At 37.3% G+C, this 20,488-nt stretch overlaps 2 protein-coding genes across 2 annotated transcripts; one reads left to right on the forward strand and one right to left on the reverse strand.

Annotated features, from left to right (window-relative positions):
* The first annotated feature begins 7,165 nt into the window (after positions 1-7,165).
* On the forward strand, positions 7,166-9,563 carry LOC112197374 (tetraketide alpha-pyrone reductase 2). The gene is made up of 6 exons (XM_024338009.2): positions 7,166-7,395; positions 7,546-7,718; positions 8,030-8,215; positions 8,362-8,524; positions 8,918-9,107; positions 9,224-9,563. Exons 1-6 carry the CDS (start codon positions 7,290-7,292, stop codon positions 9,363-9,365), a joined length of 960 nt encoding a protein of 319 aa, XP_024193777.1. The 5' UTR covers positions 7,166-7,289; the 3' UTR covers positions 9,366-9,563.
* A 1,748-nt stretch (positions 9,564-11,311) lies between these two features.
* LOC112197373 (ethylene-responsive transcription factor ERF118) lies at positions 11,312-13,441 on the reverse strand. Its single transcript, XM_024338008.2, has 2 exons — positions 13,031-13,441; positions 11,312-12,914 (listed from the first exon to the last, which is right to left on the reverse strand). The coding sequence occupies exon 2, from the start codon at positions 12,704-12,706 to the stop codon at positions 11,663-11,665; it is 1,044 nt and encodes a 347-aa protein (XP_024193776.1). The 5' UTR covers positions 12,707-12,914; positions 13,031-13,441; the 3' UTR covers positions 11,312-11,662.
* Positions 13,442-20,488: the final 7,047 nt, after the last annotated feature.

The raw sequence follows: 20,488 nt of genomic DNA on the forward strand, positions 1-20,488 counted from the left end.
TAGCCTCCTGCCAGTTCTGAACACAGGATAAGCAAAGGTTTTTAGTTCGTAATTAAAAACATTTATAACTCCATTTGGAGTTGATTTGCTTTTTGGCAAAGCAACAGCCTTCAACGGTCTTGATGAGTCTTTACCATCTGCCGTTTGAGACGGGCTAGCCAATCCTTTACCCTGGGATTGATCAGTTGTGGCTAGTCCTTTTGGACCTAGCAGGAACCTTTTGAGGATTTTTTCTTCAGGAACCTTTTAAGGATTTTTTTCTTTAGGATCCTCAACAGTTTCATGTTCTTTCCCAGTTCTTCTGTTTCTGGGATTGCGACCTTCGTCGTCATCTTTTCGGCTGAACATTGCCATTTCTCTGGTTAGGGCGTCTGGAAGATAGTTCTTGTTTCCTGCAATTAACTCAACATTATAATCATATTGGTTAAGAAATAATTGCCAGTTTGCTAATCTTCCTCTATCAGCAGCTTTATCAAGTTTAAAATTTTTTAAATTCTTTACTCTGGTACAATCGGTGCGTACAGTAAAGGGTTTTCCAAGAAAAGCTGGAGAATTTAAAATTGTTTTCTTTACAGCCAAAATTTCTTTTTCTCCTGTAGGATAATTTTGTTCTGCAGGGCTGAACTTGCCACTACAAATTTTGCAGATCTTTTCAATGTTAGTTTCAGGCGTTTTTGCCAGAACAACACCGGACCAGTAATTATCACTATCATTTGTTTGGAGAATGATTTCATCATTTTCCTCTGATTGTTGGAGAGGAGGGAGATTTTTGCATAGAGCTTTTATCTGCTTCACAATTTTTTCATCATCTTCTGTGAAGTTCCATTTTCTTTTTGAACTTGTTTTAGGATATAACATTGCTGTTAGTCCTGAGATTTTGGGAATAAAATCCCTTCCATAGTTGATGACTCCTAAGAATCTCTCTAGACTCTTGACATCAGGAATTTTATCTGGGAATTTCCAGATTTTCTCAAGGATGTGAGGTTGGAGTTTTATCACTCCATTCTTGATGTTTATTCCAAGGAAATCAACTTCATCCAGGATAAAGAAGATTTTCTTTTCTCCTAAGATGATTCCATGCTGAACTATCAGCTTTACAACCTCATAAAGGTGTTTCATAGGTTCTTCTCTGTTTTTAGAGAAGACCAGGATGTCATCAATGTAGACGACGCAGAATTCAGCAACATGTTTGAACATATCATCCATCTTTCTTTGGAAGATTAAAGGGGCTTGTTTTAGGCCAAAGGGCATTACTAACCATTCGTAATGACCTTGTGGTGTTCCGAATGCAGTGAGAGGAACATTATCTGGATGCATCTTGACTTGCCTAAATCCAGACGTTACATCGAATTTTGAAAAGACTTTAGCTTCTCTGAGCTGGTTGATCAGTACTCTTACTTGAGCAATTTGATAACCGTCTTTAGCGGTCTTCTTATTGACATCTCTGTAGTCAATTACCATTCTAGCTTTGCCTCTGATATTTTCTGCATGATTTCTCATGTAGAATGCTAGAGCATGATGAGGGCTAGTGGTTGGTTGAATTAATCTCTTGTTCATGAGATTTTCAATGTCTTTTCTGAATTCTTTTTTATCTTCCTCTTTGTAGTAAGGAATAGCTTTGACATGATAGATAGCATTCATATCATGTAATCTTAATTCACAGACCACTGGGTCTTTTTCCCCGAATTTCTGAGGGTGGACATCGATATTTTGTTCGAGCATTTTCTTGATTTTATCAAGAGTAGAAATTTTCTGAGACTCAAGCTTATTCTGAAAATGCTTGAGGTTATGCTCATGGATGAAACTAGCTTCTTCATTTTCGCTAATTGTTTTTTTTTCTTCTTCTTCTTCAGAAGAATTTTCGATAAGCAACTCTTGTTGTTGCTTGATTTGAAGCACAGGTTCAAATTTGGGCTTGTACTTGTACTGAGGATCACCACTATTCTATTGCGATCTCTGATATTGAGTAGTAAAGTGTGGACCTACTACACTTTTTGCTTGCGTAAGTCTGTCTGCCCAGAACACTCTGTCTCCTTTTCTGAAGCCTATCACTTCTTCATCTTGAATAAATCTTTGTTGGAGAATAAAGTCATTTCCCAACAAGAAATCAGATCCTTGGCCTTCTGCTGCCAAAGAGTGTTGATAGCAAATGTTCCTCCACCAATGGTGATGTGAACATTTCTAGCTACCTTGTTCATGGTTAGGTGGCTTCCATCAAACTGGACAACAGTAGCTATCCTTTTCTTATCTTCTTTCCAGAGTTCTTCTGGAATTGCAAATCTCTTTGCAACTATAAATCCCGATCCATTATCTACAAATGCATGTAGATGATATTTTCTATGATCAGGGAATTTTAATCCAATCTCTATGTAGTTGCTGTATCTACTAGTAGAGACAATTTTCGATTGTTGAAGCTATTTTTCTTGAGCTTGTTCCCGTGGTATGAATGGTTTACATTCGTCTGGAACATTTTCTGGTGGTTCAACCAGTTCTATAGTTGCATCGATTTTTTCTTCATCGATTGTTTCTTCCTTTATCTTCGAGGAAGAGGGTTCCACAGTTTCTTGGAACAAAGTTTCTATTTCTCTCTCCTTTCGTTCAGAAAAATATTCTTCATATTCTTGTTCTACCAATTTGCTAATAAGGCCATTCTTGGTTTTTCTTCTTGCTTCAGCTATGAAGCATTCTTTGTGATAAGTCTTTTTTGACTCTTCACAAAACATAGGAAGTCCATTCTTTTTATGACATAGACAGTAGTCACAAACGAAAGTACCAGGGTTCACCTGATAAGAAGACGTCATTGCTTATGTCTTACTTTCTTCCCAATTTTTGATTCTAAGAACATTCATCTGTCTAGATTCTAAGTATTCTACTTCAGAATCAGATGATCCTCCTTCTTCAGACCAGGCAGAGTAAACTGACCTTTCATCATCTTCTTCATCAGAATAGGCTATTTCGTAACCCTTCATGTTTGCTATTTCTACTATAGGCTCGTATTCTTCAAATAGAGCTTTCGTAGATCTTTTACCCTTTTCTGGGCATTCATTGGCATAGTGTCCTTCAGCTTTGCATAACCAACATCTACAAGTAGCTTTCTTGCTTGGTTGTTTATTCTGATGGTTGGTTTGATGATTCTTCCTTTTCTTGAAGAATCTCTTTTTGGATTTTCATCCTGTTGTTTCTTGAAATTGGAACTTTTCTTAAATTTCCAATCTTTTTTCTTATCACTCGTTCTGAATTTTTTCGAGTAATATTTTTCTTTTCTTTTCTTTTCTTGTGGAACTTGGATTCATGACATCCCCAGTTGGTTGGCATATCCAGTATTCCATAACAGAAATTTTCAACTCCTTTGAGTTGTTTCTTGGCCATTTTGGCTCTAAGATTTGCTTTGCATTGTTCCTTTAGTAATTGCCTGATTCTGTCAACAATTCCCCCAACTGAAAATCTTTCAATTGGTTTTTCAGCTATACTTTCTCTCACACCTGTTCTCCATGGTTCATGGAGTTTTCTGTGCAATAGGTTGACTAGATCAGTATTCTCTAGTTCACCAATCGTACAGTAATATTCTTGAAATTCATTCAAGTATTCTTCAAAATATCTCATGTCACAAATTTTTAGAGCATAGATATTTGATTTGGCTGTTTCTTTAGCCTTTTCACTCAGATTTGAGAGATCTCCACATAATTGATCGTACAGGGGTACTGCAAAATCATACGGAGATTTTGAATTTTTTATCTCTTCTAGCCAGTCTCTTCCTCTGGCAGTCTCTTTGAAAGACAGATAGTACTTTTTGGCTACTCCTGTGAGAGTAGTTTCATAGTACACCTGAAGATCTGGTGCTTCAAATTTCCCAAGGGTAAGAGCAGAGGCCATCATCAGGCTATCTACCCATTGGTCAATAGCTTTTCTTTTATCTAGAACTTTGTCTAGATTTAGCCATATGCCATAGTTTGTAATTGGCACTCTAGGCATATTGTCCTCTGGGACAAATCTTTGAGAATTTTTTTTCCTCCTTTTTGCCAGTAGGGGCTTTCTGTACAGGGAGTTTCAGTTTTCCTTTTCTCGGATGATGAAAGTTTTGGAGCATTCTCCGTCTTCCATTTCTATATCTTAATAATGAAGGATTTTTCTTACCTTTCTTATTTTGAAACTTTTCATTTCTTCGATTAGTTTTTCTAATCGTTCAGTATTTTCGCAGGATTCTGCTTCTTCATAGAGTTTATAGAGCTTTTCTGCTCTAAGTATATTAACTGGTCTGTTTAGATCAGCTTCTAATTCTTCTTCAGTAATAGACTCTGATGGTTCTTCAGAGTATTTAGTACCACTGACACTAGCTTCTCTAGTGTTGTAGCTTCTTCGAAGAAGATTTTTGTTTATCCTGATATTTTCAGGATAAATGTCACTTTTTTTGTGATAGTCAAATTTGAGACTGATATCTCCAGTCTTTCTGCTTTCATATATTGCCGCTTTGACATTTCTGGAGGTTTCTTCAGACCAGTGTTCTAAAAATCGGCCGCCCAGGCCTCCTAGGCTGTACCTAGGCACTGGGCGGCTACCTCCCGACTCGCCTACTGTGTAATCGATGGCTTTGGGCGGTCATAATTTGAACAGGCGCCTGGGCGGGTGTCTGAACGATCTGGGCGGCCTAGGCGGGTGTCTGAACAGCCTGGGCGGCTATAGGTAGGCGCTGGGTGTTTTGCAGAGAGGCCGGCGAATCTGAAGCTACAGTGAATAATGGCGTAGATCTCGACGAGCTCACTGAGTTTTCTTTGAATGCCTAGACGGTGGACGCCGATACATTTTGTTTGATGCAATCTGTCGGTTTTGAATGTTTTATTTGAACGTTCCAGACCATTAAGAACCACCAGTTGGTCGCAGAGGAACTAGATAGTTGTTCCAACTTCCAAGAAGGTTTTGCTGGTGTCCATGTAAATTTGTTGAGTTTGTGTTGAATAGGATTACGAAACCCATCAGGTCATGTTTGACTTGCATTGGTATCCGTTAATAAAATATTTGTTTATATATATAATTATTATATATATATATATATATGTATATGTATATGTATATGTATATATATATATATAAACCTATATATATTGGTATATGTTATAAAAATCAGTTAAAAATAAAAATAAATAAATAAAACCGCATAGGCGCCTCCTAGGCACCCGCCTAGACGCCTAGGCGCTAGTCCCGTGGCTACTGCCCGACTAGCTCCTAACGATTTTTCGAACCTTGCTTCGGACCAGATAATTTCCATTCGATAGGAAAAGTTACGTCATTCCAAGTAACCTTGTGAATCTGTTGTGAATGGTTCTTCTGACTGGTGAGAAATCCAGTAGTAAGACCAGGAATATTTGATATCCTCGTCTTCGGTTCTACTGTGGTACTCATCCGTTTATAGTATATTCTGTATACTATTGCGAGTTCTTGCATATCTTTTTTCATTGATATGCCATCTGTCTTGACTCTCAGTCTTAGACAGTGAGCTGCATCTTTCAAACTGGTTGAGAAGTTTGGGAAGCAATTGAAATATGCTACTTGATTGCATAGGGATGCTTCAAGGGTTCCCAACAGACTAGCTTGAAAATCTGTTAGTCTATTGTCTTGTAAGACACATAGAACTGAACAGTTTATGCCTTCTTGGGCAAGAAGTTTTATGCCAACTTGGACTGCTCCAATATGCATGAATTGATAATTCTTCGTTCTTGCTCGGGCAACTTCTTTAGGAGTGATCATCAAGAGATCTGTTTCTCCTGTTGTAGAGGAGGTTGTAGATTCTAATAGTTTGAAATGGTGGCTATCAAGTAGTTCAAACTTTCCCCTTTTGTAGATTTGTTTAAAATCTAACTTTAGAATTATGGAGTTTTTTACCTTCTGTTCAATTTCGTTGTATTCAAATTCTTCAGCATTTAGCTACCAAAGCACTTGGTAGCTAGAGATGTCAAAATGATGAGCATATTAGTCAAACTAGTAGAAGGTTCTAGAAACATCATGCTTGGTGTAGGATTCTTCTCAGGCTTTTCTAATGGTTTGAATCCATTAGCTTTCTTTGATTTTACTGGAGGCTTTTTCTTATCTTTCAGTATATTTTTCATAGAATCCAGCATTTCTCGCTGTTCATTGATTTTTCTGCCAACACTTGTTAGCTGCTCTTTTTCCCTTTTAGGAAGTTCTTTGATATAATCTATTTTGTGCTCCAATTTTTCTAATTGGGCGATTATATCTAGTACTTTTTCTAGATGATCTTGACATCTAGATACTTCTTGTATCAGATTCTGATGTTTCTCATCAGAAGATTTTAGTAGAGAATTCAACTTCTCTAATAGTAATTCTGACATTGTCCCCATTGGGGATTCCCCTTTTTGAGCTCTTTGCAAGCTCTGATACCAATGATGTGCGGATCTAACCGATGCTCAGATAATCCAGAGGTTTTTGTTGCTCTCGGAGAATATATTCGAGATCTCCGATTGATTTTTCAATTTTGTAAATTCTCTTCTGGACTATGAAGATAATATCCCAATAATCGAGAGTTTCTCTTTTAACCCTTGACCTGTAATCTTTTAGTTTTCTTAGGTTTTCTTTTACTTTAGCTAATTCTTTACTTGTATTTTTGCAGATAGCAATCAATTCTAATCTGTCGATAATCAAAATTATGAATAGTGGAAATAGTTATTTACCTTCGAGTATAGAGGATGAATTCATACTTGCAATATGTTAAGCAAACAAATTCAAAAGCATGGGCCCACTACGCTCCGTCAATTTTATTTTTACTGAAGGAAAAGATTTCAAGCTAAAGAGGAAGTAAAATTCTACTTAAAGACAAAATGTCCTTAAGTGTTTAAAACCAAATGTTGTGGAGTTTTTTGTATTTTGGAATCTTATCAAGAGAGTATATGTAGTTTGTTATAAAATTTAATTACAAGCTTATTGTAGAAAATTTAATAAAATTAAATTGACTGAATTGTGATTTCACAGTATTAAGAGAAAAAAAATAGTGTCATAATGCGGAACACGTGGACCCATTACATAATTCGACCGACTTTTAGGTGGAGATATATGAAAAATATTTTATATGAATCACCGGCCACCTCGTTGTTTGAATGAGCTATCTGCCAAAATTCCTCTCAACTTCAAACCTGAACAATGTTCTGTAAACTAATGAGACAAACGCAAAATGCATAGCACATGACGCTCCATTCTCTTTATTTTGGCTTCACACTTTCACATTTATATGCAACTCTAACAAAGTAAGGAACAGCTTCCTAGCTGGTTAGCAGAGAAAGATGCCTGAATATTGTGTGACTGGAGGTACAGGGTTCATAGCTGCCTACTTGGTGAAGGCTTTGCTAGAAAATGGCCATGTTGTGCGGGCCACTGTGCGAGACCCAGGTAGCTTACCAAAAATTCTATAGTGCTCTGGAGCTTCAATACTCAAGAATGCATACATACTCAAAAAGTTTATGTTAGATTTAATTACAATTACATATGTGACATGGCTATGTAGCTTTTACAAAACCCTTCTCATCTGTTTGACCACAGAGGATTTGGGGAAGGTTGGTTATCTGCGGGAGTTGAATGGAGCCAAGGAAAGGCTTAAGCTGATCAAAGCTGATCTAATGGTGGAAGGAAGCTTTGATGAAGCTATACAAGGCGTGGATGGGGTTTTCCACACCGCATCACCAGTGCTCGTTCCGTACGATAACAATGTTCAGGCAAAGCTACTACTTGACATTGCAACTTCTTATTCAAATCAGATATGTTTTCAATATCATTCCCATTAAATGTTACTCAGTAAAATTGATACTTAAAAAGCTCATGTATCCAGGCTAAAAGGGAAAAACTTTGAATCTTGATATTGCAAGTTTGTAATCCAATCCTATTATGTTTTCAACTTCATACCAATTAAGTGTCTGATGATTCAACAGTGTGCTGAAAGTTGGTTAAACTGTTAAAGTCATGAAATCCAGGAAAAAAACCTTTGAATCTTGAATGAACTTTTTTCTTGTTTTAATTAATGTGGCAGGCGACTTTGATCGATCCTTGTATAAAGGGCACCTTGAATGTGCTGAGTTCCTGTTCGAAGGCACGCGTGAAAAGGGTTGTGCTCACATCTTCTTGTTCTTCAATAAGATACCGTTACGATGCCCAACAGGCCTCTCCTCTCAATGACTCACATTGGAGCGATCCTGAATACTGCAAACGCTTCAATGTAAATCATTTCAAAGCCTTCTGTGTTAAGTAGCATGCTTACATGACAACACAGAGATGTTGTATGCAAGTTGAGATTTTGCCATTCATTATTTTGGATTGTTGCACTAATGTATTGTGGTGATCGAAATTCTTGTTTGCATATAGCTTTGGTATGCCTATGCAAAGACAACAGCGGAAAAAGAGGCGTGGAGAATCGCAGAGGAGAGTGGAATGGATCTAGTGGTGGTGAATCCGTCTTTCGTGGTTGGTCCTCTGCTAGCACCACAACCTTCAAGCACAATACTGATGATACTGGCAATACTTAAAGGTTAGGTTTCCCTCATCAGCAGAATAATTTCAAGTTATTGTCATGGGAGGGAGTTGCCTTCTATGCACTTTAAACTTTGGCAAAAGTACTTCAATTCTTAGTGGCACTTCTCTCATCATATTTATAGCATATAGAAGGTGTAAGGTAATTATATCAGTTTGTGCAAAAGAGAATAACAAGGAGAATTATCTTTGGAAAAGTGAAAATCCATTCATTTTGGCTCTCATGCATAAGAAAGGATTAACTAATTAACCAAAAACTTGCATAGTTTGTTATTTAAGTGCTCTCTTTTGCACCAATGGCACAAAAAGAATGAGTCTTAATTGGTTGTATGTCGAAGATCCTATTTCGACTAAGAAGTAAACTCTCATAGCTTTACATTTTATATATTAGGTTTAAGAGGGGAATACCCAAATACAACAGTAGGATTTGTGCACATAGATGATGTGGTAGCTACACACATTCTGGCAATGGAGGAAAGAAAAGCATCAGGCAGGCTTATATGTTCAAGTTCGGTAGCGCACTGGTCGCAGATCATTGAGATGCTCAAAGCCAAATATCCATCTTATTCATATGAAAGCAAGTAAGTAGAAAATGCAGAACAAGCAAGTTTTCAGTAAATACCTGTGTGTTTAGCTTCGTCATTCATGAAAGCTATGTTTTCACTTAAATATTAACTATGGCAATACTGTATTGTAGGTGTAGCAGCAAGGAAGGAGACAATAACCCACATAGCATGGACACCACTAAAATTGCTCAACTGGGTTTTCCTCCTTTCAAAACGCTCGAAAAAATGTTTGATGACTGCATCACAAGTTTTCAAGAGAAAGGGTTTCTGTGAATTGATCCCACAAATTGCAGCAAACTTCTCCTAGTTTAATCCGTCTCTATTAATAAGGGTGTTATGTTCTCCTCATCTTTACCCTCTTTCTGTCATATTTTCCCCTACCTTTTTCAAATTTACTTTTTCCCTTTATACTTGGTTAAAGTCATCCCTTCAAGGCTTCAATAGTAAAACCAGTGATAATTTTTTTTTAAAGAATAGCATCATTCGACTCATGAGCACGGCATATGATGTACACAGTAACCCCTAGACACGACAGAAAAAATGTACTACCCAAGCACACTTTTTCTACATGAAACCTGCTGGATCTCGACAATAAAACTAACCTAAAACTCGAAATCTAACGCAGTAAAACTTGTAATAATGAGTCCTATGAAACAGTTCTTAGTTGATTAGGACCTTGAGATTATCATATAGCTGTGAGCTGAAAATGGTATATTTTCCGATTAAAGAACGACTCTCCTTTCAATAGAATCAAACAACAATGATAGAACCCAATCCTATCACCCACTTGATCTCAAGCTCCCTCTGATTGGGGAGTGTGATAGATAATACATTAATATGTAGAAGGGAATGTAGCTGAGTCATTCATATTATTATAATTAGACATAATTATGTTTATTCAGCTTAAAGCATTGTCATAAATTATGCAGGTACGTGATAAGCACCAGTTATTTGTTGGCCTTTCAGTTAACACACGATCACTACAGTAAACTTCTTTTTGTTCAACGTTCCTAATCAAAATCAATCATTTCCAGACGTTCCACTTATTCAAAAGTGATGGGAAAAAGAGGGATCAAAAAAGGGGGATCATTCTTCTTTTGTTGAGAAAATGATATGACAAAAACAAAGAGTAATGGAGAGCAAGTCAACCAAGCAATTACCCACAATTTAGTTAGCCTTAATGATTTGATTAAGCTGTATAATGCGATTCAGTGACTCACAAGTCACAACGCATTGGTTGAGTCAGCTTTTGAGGCTAAACACGATAACACAACTTATTGGGTGAAAACCTAACTCTGTCATCGAAACTGAACTGCACTAGAATAGAATTTGACTTGGTAAAGCCTAAACCTCTAGGAAATCCGAGAATATAATTGTTGCGGCCCTTGTGGCTTCACGAATCTTTTCCATAGTGGCAGAAAAACACGAACTTAGATCACCGTAAGATCACTCACTCATCACTGTTTGATTTTATTTAATTTTTTTTTTTTTCATTTTTAAGATCAATTTTCGTGAGATATTTTATCAGACTCTACACAGTGACGAGAAATGTACAAGTTACCAGATTTGCCAAGACTCACCAGAGGCATTATTAGAGGGCTATCTACCCAAGTCGAAATTAGTAGTAGCAGTGTCACATGATGTCGGAAGATCCATCGCTAAAACTCAAACACGTGCCGAAGAAGGAAACAGACGCATGGAAGCATTGTCACCAAACACCCTTCAGTTAGGTCACTAGAGCCACTAAATGAGGAGCACAGGCGGATGAGATGGGAGTCATGAGTATGAGCACGGGCAGATGGAATGGAATACAGCTAGCCCAGCTCATCAACAAGGATCCTTTTATACTGCCTCTGGTTGAAGATACGCTTTGTTTGGCAAAAGAAACCCCATCCAGGCCCCCCCTTCTGGTGCAACCCTTCGGTACGTTTTGGAAGAAGGAATGGAACCCAAGGCCTCTCAGAGCCAGCCAGCACCAGTGAGTATGAGAGAAGAGTCACAGTCACACTTGGTGCCAGAGAATTTAGTATTGAAAAGACTGGAGAATAAAGAGAGGCACGAGGTCTGTGCTCCTTCACCAGACAGCGATTCACAAAAGGGCCATGAACAACTTGGAGAGCAGCACATCATAAATGAAAACCAATGTAGTTGGTGAAATCTTGTACATCAAATTCACACAGCATTTCAAATTGAAGCTTGAAATTAAAGATGGGCGAAGCTGAGAAAATTAACTGCAATAACTCATTTCATACTTGCTACATCACCGGGGGAAGGAAGAGATAAAGAGAACATGTGCAGAGACTCTCATCTAGATCCAGATAAGCATAAACCCTTTGGAAAGCTCTAATAGCACAAGAAAACCCAAGGGACTTATACTTAAACCCTACAATGCTGCTGCTGCTGCACATGCCTCTAATCTCGCTTGAACAAACAAATTAATAAATAAACTCTCACATAAACCACTCTCTCAAGAACCCAAGTTAAGAGTTCATGGGATTCACCTACAGGCTTTAAAAACGATAACTTAAATGATAATAACAGAGATTAAACTAGATATCTAGCTGCAAAACTTATTGGCATTGTATGTTGGAGGTTTCAGTCATCCAGCAAGCAAAGTCCTCCTTGCCAAGATCCCCAAAGTCACAATCAGGAAGATTGCTGGGCTCATTTCCTTCAAAGCCACCAATATGGACATCATCAATGCTACCAAAATCGTTGAAAAACTGCCCAATTTCATCCAGAAGAAGCGAGTCGATCTCCGCTTGAAAGCTTACTGGTTCAATCCCATCAAAGTTGAGCTCCGGCCCAAATGGCTGCTCGTCCATGAATCCCAAGTCGTTGGGAATTGGCAGCTCCCCGAGGGCATTAGTCCCAACATCTTCAGTCTCCATATCACCACCATTCTCCAAATCACCACCACTGCGAATGTTGTTGGAAGCACAGGTCTCAACATCCAGAACTGAAGCCGGAGACCTTTGGGAGTAGACGCAGTCAGATTCCTCCTCGGATGAAACAGCAGGTTGTTGGGTGTTGTTGACCGACCGAGAGACGACGGCAGAACAAGAGGTGGTGGTGGTGTTGCTTTTCTCAGAGCTGACCTCTGAAGCTGTGGCCAAAGAGAGCATCTTTTCGAAGTAGAGCCTCCTTTCCTCGTAGGCCTTGGAAGCATCCTCAGCAGTGTTGTAGGTTCCCAACCAGACCCTAGTCTTGCTGAAAGGGTCACGAATTTCAGCCGCCCATTTGCCCCATTTTCTTTGCCTCACACCTCGAAAGGGCGAATTGGATGATTTTTTCGAGGTTTTAGCCAAAACCCCCAACTTGGGTTTAGGCGTTGGGGTTTTGACTCCATTGTTGGAAGAACCCTCGGGCTCAACAACAAGCTTAGATGGGCGCGTGAAATTAAACGGAAGAGTGATTTCCTTCACCATGCGTTTGTGAAGTTTTCTATCAATTCCTTCATCTTCGGAAGATGAGTCATCAGTAGCATCAGGATCGGAGCAGATTATCCGAACCTTCCTCACCATCTTGGGCTCTTCAGCAGGAAACAGCTGTTCCCTCTTAGACTTCTTGAAACTATTCCGTTGATTCAGCCGTGGATTACGAGGCTCCGGCATTTTCGAAACTGGTTAAAAGATAACACTCTCCAAAACCCCCCAAAATTTTTATCCAGAAAAAAAAAAATTAAAAAAAAAAAGGGATCAAAATTGGTGATGAGATTCAAGATCAGGGCGGTATCAGGTAAGATCCACTCTCAAGAATAAGAAGAGGAAAGAAAATCGCTTTATATGAAAAGGCTGAAAGCTTTGTAATCCAGAACAATCCCTGCAAAATCAAAACACAAAACCCAGAATTTTAAAAAAAAAAAATACATGAGATTTATCACAAAAAATGAAAAACCCACAAGGGTTTAAGCCAGAAATCAAATCAAAATAACATACCTTATGGGTTTCAAACTCATCGAAACCGGCGGATACACGAGGCTGAATCTCTGCCAGAACCAGCAGAAGAGCATACAGCAGATAGCAGAACAAGCCTTTGAGCAAGAAGAAGAATTTGAAGATAAAATCCAGAGCTGCTGCAACAGAGCCCCAATCAACACCAAATCAAAACAAGCCGACATAAAATCTCTCTAATCAGCCTCCTTTAATCTCTTCTCTCCGTTCCTCAGAGCACCCCAAAACCCTCTCTCTCTCTCTCTATGTTCTTCTCTTCAATACTCCTACTCTGTTTTAGAGATAGAGAAGGCAAAGAAAAAGGGAAGCTTGTTAAAGGGCAGTGATGGCTTAGATATAGAGTGGTAGGTCAAAAGCAAGACGCAAAAGAAGGGGATCACAAATCTATGGCCACGATTGTCCCTCCCCCAAAACGTGACAGTGAGTGGTTAAATAGTTATTATCGATTTTACAGTCGGTGACGACGACCGCCTTGCCCCATTAAACAAACCAAAAACACAGTACATAACCCAACGCAAATCTCCATAGAAGAAGCTTCACAGAAAAATTCAAGAAATTTAATTTAATTTAAGAAATAAATAAATAAAATAATTTAGGATACCTGCGTTTGCTTTCTCGCCCAATATTCTATTCAGTCTCTGTTGCTATCCTCAGTCTCTCTGACTCTCTGCGCCTGCCAACGCCATACATGTACACCTTTTTCCCTAGCGGTCAAAACTGAGAGGTGTAAATAAATATTACCTAGTTCCGTCCTTGCGTGGAAATATTATGAAAGGTGCTGATGAGCTGGCATGGGCCTGGATGTGGGGGAAGGGCGGCCCGTTCATGGTGCATGACCATACCATCTAACATTCATGCATATCATGCCAGCTGTCTAGTTTGTTACTCCCAGGGTTCCGTGCCACACTCGCACTTTCACAACTCTGCTGCACACACGCCAATCCGACGGCTGACACTGCGCGTGTAAACACGCGCTCTAGAGGGGCGTGTTTGGGAATTCAGAAACGCAGCGCCACGAGTCTGCAATAGCTTTCAGATTGGGGAGTGGAGCGAGTACTCCGCAGAAAATCAGGATTAATTAGACAAAATATTTAGTGATTTTCCAAATTTATAAATTTCCAATATAATATTTCCATATATTACGAGATAGCATTTATATATTTTCCCGGAATGAGAAAAAGGTTTGGTGCTATAAAAAGTCAGTCTCATAAAAAGTTTCCTGTGAAAGGAAATAAATTTTTCTGTTTTTGGGAGAGTTATTATTATTATTTTTTTTTTTTTGAGAAAATCAGGACGGTGATTATTTTGTGTGATATCAGTAAATATGCACTGTTGGATTTTAGCGAGAATAAAACATGGGTGAGATGTGAACTTGAGAGCCAAGACAACTGAAATTAATATGCATATATGGGAACGAAGATTTTGTCCTCATTTTATAAGCCTTCAATACCACATTAATGACCTAAAAAACATTGACGGTAAAAATACAAAAAATAAAAACAGTGTTTTTTTAATCAAATTAGAAGGCTTTTCATCAAAGAAATACTCGTAAACCTATATCATCTTTAATATGCAGGTAGTCAGTTACGAGTGAATATAATTATTATCCACTTATAGTTGATATTTTCAAAGCCTCAAAAAAAATCAAAATACAATATCTTTAATGTGCAGTTAGTCAGTTACGAGTGAATATAATTATTATCCACTTACAGTTGATATTTTCAAAGCCTTAAAAAAATCATAATACAATATAAATCTATAACGGCCTCATTAAAGCATTTACAACAGTTTCATTAAGATAAAATGCATACAGAGTAATAAAGTTATGGTTCAAAATAGTCTACGGTTACAACATTTTATGTCAGTGAAAATCGAACTCATGACCTTTACAGTGTTAGAATTATAACCGAACCCATCACTTTTACAGTGTTGGAATTATAATCGAATTCATGACCTTTACAGTGTTAAAATTATAGCTTACCAATAGGTCTACGGTTACAACATTGATAAATGAGCCAATGAAGGTCATCTTTCATCTTGGACTGTCATTTACTTTAGTATTTATAAGACTGATTGAAAATTCTTAATTTAATAAACCGATTTTCTAACGTATGATTTACAGAATTGGTGATGGAGATTGATTTGAATGAAGTTATCACTTCAAACGAGAATTTTTCATGTTTACGTAGTTTAGTGAAACATATGAAGGTCCTAATGTTAGTGACACATATGAAGGTCCTAATGTTAGTGACACAAGAAGATTAAATTCAATGTGGTACTGTAATCAACAGACCAATAGTGCCACTCAAAATTGACAGTTGACCCGATTTTAGGGGCGATCCTTTTTTGGCTATACATATGAGGCAAAAAAAATGTTAATAGATCGGTTTATTGGTTTTTGAGACAATATATCATTTTATTACTTATCCATGGCTAGAAGACACGTTACATAAATTATTGTCTCATACCCAAAAAAACATAGATGACACAAGCAGCCAAATAAATTGACCAGTAACCCTCATTGCAAAGAAAATGAGCTCACTTATTCAGGCCTAAAAACAAAAGGACTCAAACCCTCACAACCTAACTCTTCTTTATAGTAAATCTAGTCTCCTCCTCAATTGGTGTATAGCCGACAAAGACCAGACCAGATCCAGTTGCAAGTAAAAAAATTAAACTAAATTGGGACAAAGCCCACTAGATCCACCAGAAAAAGGCATAGAGAAAAAAGTAGAAAATAAATTTTGCTAAACCAATCAGCAGCTCAATCATGGTCCAAAGGAGAACCTAACCCGAGGTCGAAGCCCAACAAGGCCCAAACCTATCTCCACCCCGTGCAACATGTAAGGCCGAGCAGTAGCCACAACTCCATTAAGATAAAATGCAGCAGCCACAACTCCACAACTCCATCGTTGCCCTTACAGGAAACTCACTTCTCATCGCCGCCGCCGCCCAAGTAAACGAATATACATGCCCACCAGACTCGAGCCGATCGGGTATGGGACTCCCAATACACCCCACCACTTACTAGATGCCAACGATTCTTCCACAACCTCCAACCACCATCCATGTAATTCTGCTGCGACTTGCAATGTCTCCAAAGAGGATCGAAAAAGGGTGAACTCTAGTGAACCAATGTTAGTTTCTTCCTCGTCCAGAAACCCAAGAACTATCACTGAACTCTGTAAACAACCACCAGTCCAGCAGCACCGCAACATCAATGCTACCAAAGGCCAGCACTGACGTTGGGCCACCGCCAGACGAGCGTTGTTCAAACGCTAGAGAAGATGCTAAGGTAGGAAACAACTATGGCTATAGAGAAGACGCTAGGGTTTTCTGGAAGATTGTAAGTTTACGAAGCTGATATAGATCGGTATATTGGTAAGGGTAGTCTCTGCGTGGTTATTGACTTATCATAAATGGCCATTGGTACAGTTCAATCAACAATTATGGTCCGCACAAAATTACATAAATTGTCATTGCTAGCTAATATGAATTGCTCAAATCATAGTAATTGTATTAATGCAATTATACAAATAGGTTGCACATTCCATACTTTTAGAATCCAGTTGATAACCAAATTTTTGATTTGGATTGTATTAAGGGTGTGCCTATTGCCACCCTATAATTTTCTTTGTTCACCACTTCACCCTACTTGCTCACTATACCCTACATTTTAATTTTAATTATTAGATTTACTTATCTAACCTATTTCTCTTTCCAATAATATCCTCCATCATAGGACATATCAAATTAAAAAAGAAATTTTGTTTAATGAAAATTTCTCATTTAATTTATATCAATTGAAAACGTACTAAAATATATTAAAGTTTTCCCGATAAAAAAAAATATATATTAAAGTTTTCTAATAAAATCATAATTTGATTTATTTCTATTTTTTTAATTTTTCCATTCAGTTTCAATGTTTGTTTATTTCAATCTATATAAAAAAATTAGTAAGTGCTACTATGAGCAATGAAGAAAATATTGATTTTTTTTTTCGTGTTTCAAATTTTACTTTCGGTGTTCATAAAGGTATTGCAAAGATTTTGATGAAGTCAACACTAATGGTTTTATAAATTGAATAACAAATTAACGATGAGGAGGCAAAAAAGGACCAAAAAAAATAGTAATAAATTGAAATTTGGGTGAAAAAGATGAAAATTAATATTATCAGATGAGAAATTAAGTAGTTTTGTATTTAACTAATTAGTTATGTATTTAGTTTTCCTTACATATTTGAATTTTAGAAAATTAGTATACCTATTAGTCATTTTGCATTTGAGCAATATAGTATTTTAATAATTTAATATTTGTAGGGTGAACAAAGAAAATAATAGGGTGGCAATAGCTGCACCCTTGTATTAATCAACATTAGAAAGTAAATGAAAATTCCTTTCAGAACAAAAAAATTAAATGAAAATTTTCATTAAAAATATGAGACGGTAGTGACGCAACAACTTGACTTTTTACTACTTCATCTTGTTAAGGGAAAATTCTACAATGTATTAACGTATGAAATGCATACAATTGCCTTAAAAGTGGTAAAATGAGTCCTCAAAATAGTAATATTAGTCCTTAAAGTAGTAACATGAGCCTTTAAAGTGGTAAATTTTTGTAGTTACCGCATGAGTCCTCAAAATAGTAATATTAGTCCTTAAAGTGGTAACATGAGTCCTTAAAGTGGTAAATTTTCTTAGTTTACTATATGAGTCTTGAAAATAGTAATATTAGTCCTCAAAGTGATAACATGAGTCCTTAGAGGGGTAAAAATAGTTGATGTATGAGAAATATTAACATACCATAGCTTTATCCCTTGTTAAGAGGATAATTAGCTCAACGCAAATGAAACATATGAAAGTATCTCCGTTGTAATACTTGTCAAACTTCTCCATTGTAATATTGAAGCACATGACAATTTCTTCATATTCCCTAAAATATGTATATAACATTGTGAAATTTAACATAACACTGCGAACGATAATTGTTATTATTTTTCAATAGATTCTCCTGAAAAGAACGCGCTGCATGAGCTTTAATTATGGGGTCGGTGGCGGTGATGATGGCTTCAAGTGGACTGCATTGATCTGGTTTCTAGGTAAAGTCAGACATGGGTTCGAGTTTGCTTGATTACAGTGGTTGGGGTTGTTTGTTGGCAGCTTTGGGATGCAGCAACGACGAAGACTATGGCAGTGTTGGAAGAGGCAACATTGGGCTGCAGTGCATGACAGAAATGAAGATTTGGGTTGGTTGCTAGAGTTTGGGTGGAACTGTTCTTGGGCTATTCTCATATGGGCCTGGTTGTTTTAGGCTTGGATTATGTTAGTAGCTTGTTTACTTTCATAGCTCCCTAAGCTTATTTATGAAGCTACGCACTTTTCGTTCTTCTAACAAATATTTTAGAATAGTACTGAAAAAGGATTCAAGCTATTATCTACGGGGAAATTCTACAGTACTTGCATGTATGTGATACACTCATTTACATATTTGACGACAATTTTGTTGTCATTGTGGTAAATAGAGTTATTTTTTTGGGTAATTTTAGTTCTATTAGAGGTAATTACTCCACCTACAATATTTTTACAAGTTTATGAACAAATTGTTGTCGATGTGGTAACTTGGTTCAATTAAATGTAAATGTGTAAAAAAAATGTGATAACTTTGTTGTCAATGTTGTAAATTTGGTTCAACTAAATTGTAATTTTGGTTCAATTAGATGTAAATGAGTGTATGATAAACATCCAAGTACTCTAGACAACCCCATTATCTACGTATTTGATGTCTAATTAGTAAACATATTTCTATGTACCATGACTTCTTGTTATGTTTGTAGATAGCAGCGAAAGGTGTATTGGTTATTTTGACTTGTGATGAATGAAATTGCTACCCAATTTGGGCTTGATTAAAAAAAAAAAACGTGACGAACAATATTATGTATTTGTGAAATCTCATTTACAATTCGCTCTTGCAATAACTTTGTAAATGAAATTTTACGTTATTCAAATATTTTTTTTTTTTGGTTTGGTATGTTATTCAAGCATGTGTAAAGTTTGATTTTTTTGTTAAATTTTCCCAATTTTAAATTTGATTTTTTTTCCTTCTTTGTTAACTGATAGAAAACACTAAAAAATGCATTATTAATAACCATATCTACTAGGGTTTCATTCTAGTGGCTAGCGATGGTGGCAGTCTTCCTCCGCTTCGAGTATAGAATGCTCCGCCTGGCATATTGCAGCTTCTCCCTCGTGGGTGCACACGGGGTTATAGTGACTTTGGCGGGTGAAGAAGCTGTGATTGTTTGGATGTAGTCTTGGTTTGATTTTTGGCGGGTCGGTGATAGCACTAAACGTGGATCTTGGTTGATCAATTCACAAGTTTCTTGGACTCGATTTTCAGTGGTTCTTGTGCAATGGAGTAACAGTTCAAACATTGATTTCGATGGTTTACATGGTTTGCTAGTGATGTCGGCCACCTAAGTTCTATATTAGTAGTCTTCTACTTTAGTCGCCAATGATGCTTGTTGGGATAGGCGACCCCTCGACATGGTGGTGGGGCTGAAGGGCTATGCCTCGACTACCTATTAGATTAGGCTTTTGGGCCGAGTCGCAGGGATAGGTTGTAGGTTTGGCTTACCCAGTTTGTGTGTTGGGCCACTTTGGAGGGTATCTTGCCACCCTCATGCATTACTTAGTCGTTTTGGTGATGTCGATTTTCAGTTAGATTTTCTAGATTGGCATTTTCGAGGAGTCCATGACAACTTCAACTCTTGATCAAGATTTTCTACGGGATTTGGTAATTAAATGAGATTTGTTGTTGCTATTTTGAGTTCTCTTTTATGAGTTTTGTATATTTTCATCATACCATAATTGAGTGCTAAGGCGGGCTAGTGAATAGAAGATAGATGATTTTGCCTTGATAAAGCGAGGAGTTCCTAATAATCTACGACTCGTTGCAAAGAGATAATACTTCGCTGCCCGCATATGGGTAGCACTTCCTAACCATCATGACTCATAGTTCAATATTTGTCCATTTTCTCTTCCCCCATCTACTATATATTCCACTTCTTCACACAATAGTGGCATCTTCTTCAAGGATTCAACTAGGTTTAACACATAAGCTATAAGGACCTTGTTGTTGTCACAGTACTTGAAGCTTTTAGCTGCCCTGAGCTTTGAGTACATAGTATATCTTAGCAACAATAACTCTTCTCTTCCACACCTTCCTCGATCTTGTTGTTCTCTCTCTTCTTCCAAGGATGTAACCTCCTCGCAGAGCTGTCTCAAACTTTTCGGAGGCCCTGTGCGAAAGTTCAAAATGAGGCCCTCAAAGCTTCAATCTTATATGAAATTTATACTTGAACAAACTCACAATATAAAATCAAATAATCATAAAGGGATGATCAATATCATTGGATGAGCCTACAAAAGAGGCTAAATATTCAAT

Source organism: Rosa chinensis, chromosome 4 (assembly GCF_002994745.2).
Source record: "Rosa chinensis cultivar Old Blush chromosome 4, RchiOBHm-V2, whole genome shotgun sequence".
Taxonomy (NCBI): domain Eukaryota; kingdom Viridiplantae; phylum Streptophyta; class Magnoliopsida; order Rosales; family Rosaceae; genus Rosa; species Rosa chinensis.

Excerpts from the sequence above, each read along its gene's own strand:
- LOC112197374 (XM_024338009.2), top strand. The coding sequence starts at position 7,290 with ATGCCTGAATATTGTGTGACTGGAGGTACAGGGTTCATAGCTGCCTAC. Across the intron at positions 7,396-7,545 it reads GGCCACTGTGCGAGACCCAG|AGGATTTGGGGAAGGTTGGT; the intron begins GTAGCTTACCAA and ends GTTTGACCACAG. Across the intron at positions 8,216-8,361 it reads AATACTGCAAACGCTTCAAT|CTTTGGTATGCCTATGCAAA; the intron begins GTAAATCATTTC and ends GTTTGCATATAG.
- LOC112197373 (XM_024338008.2), bottom strand. The coding sequence starts at position 12,706 with ATGCCGGAGCCTCGTAATCCACGGCTGAATCAACGGAATAGTTTCAAG.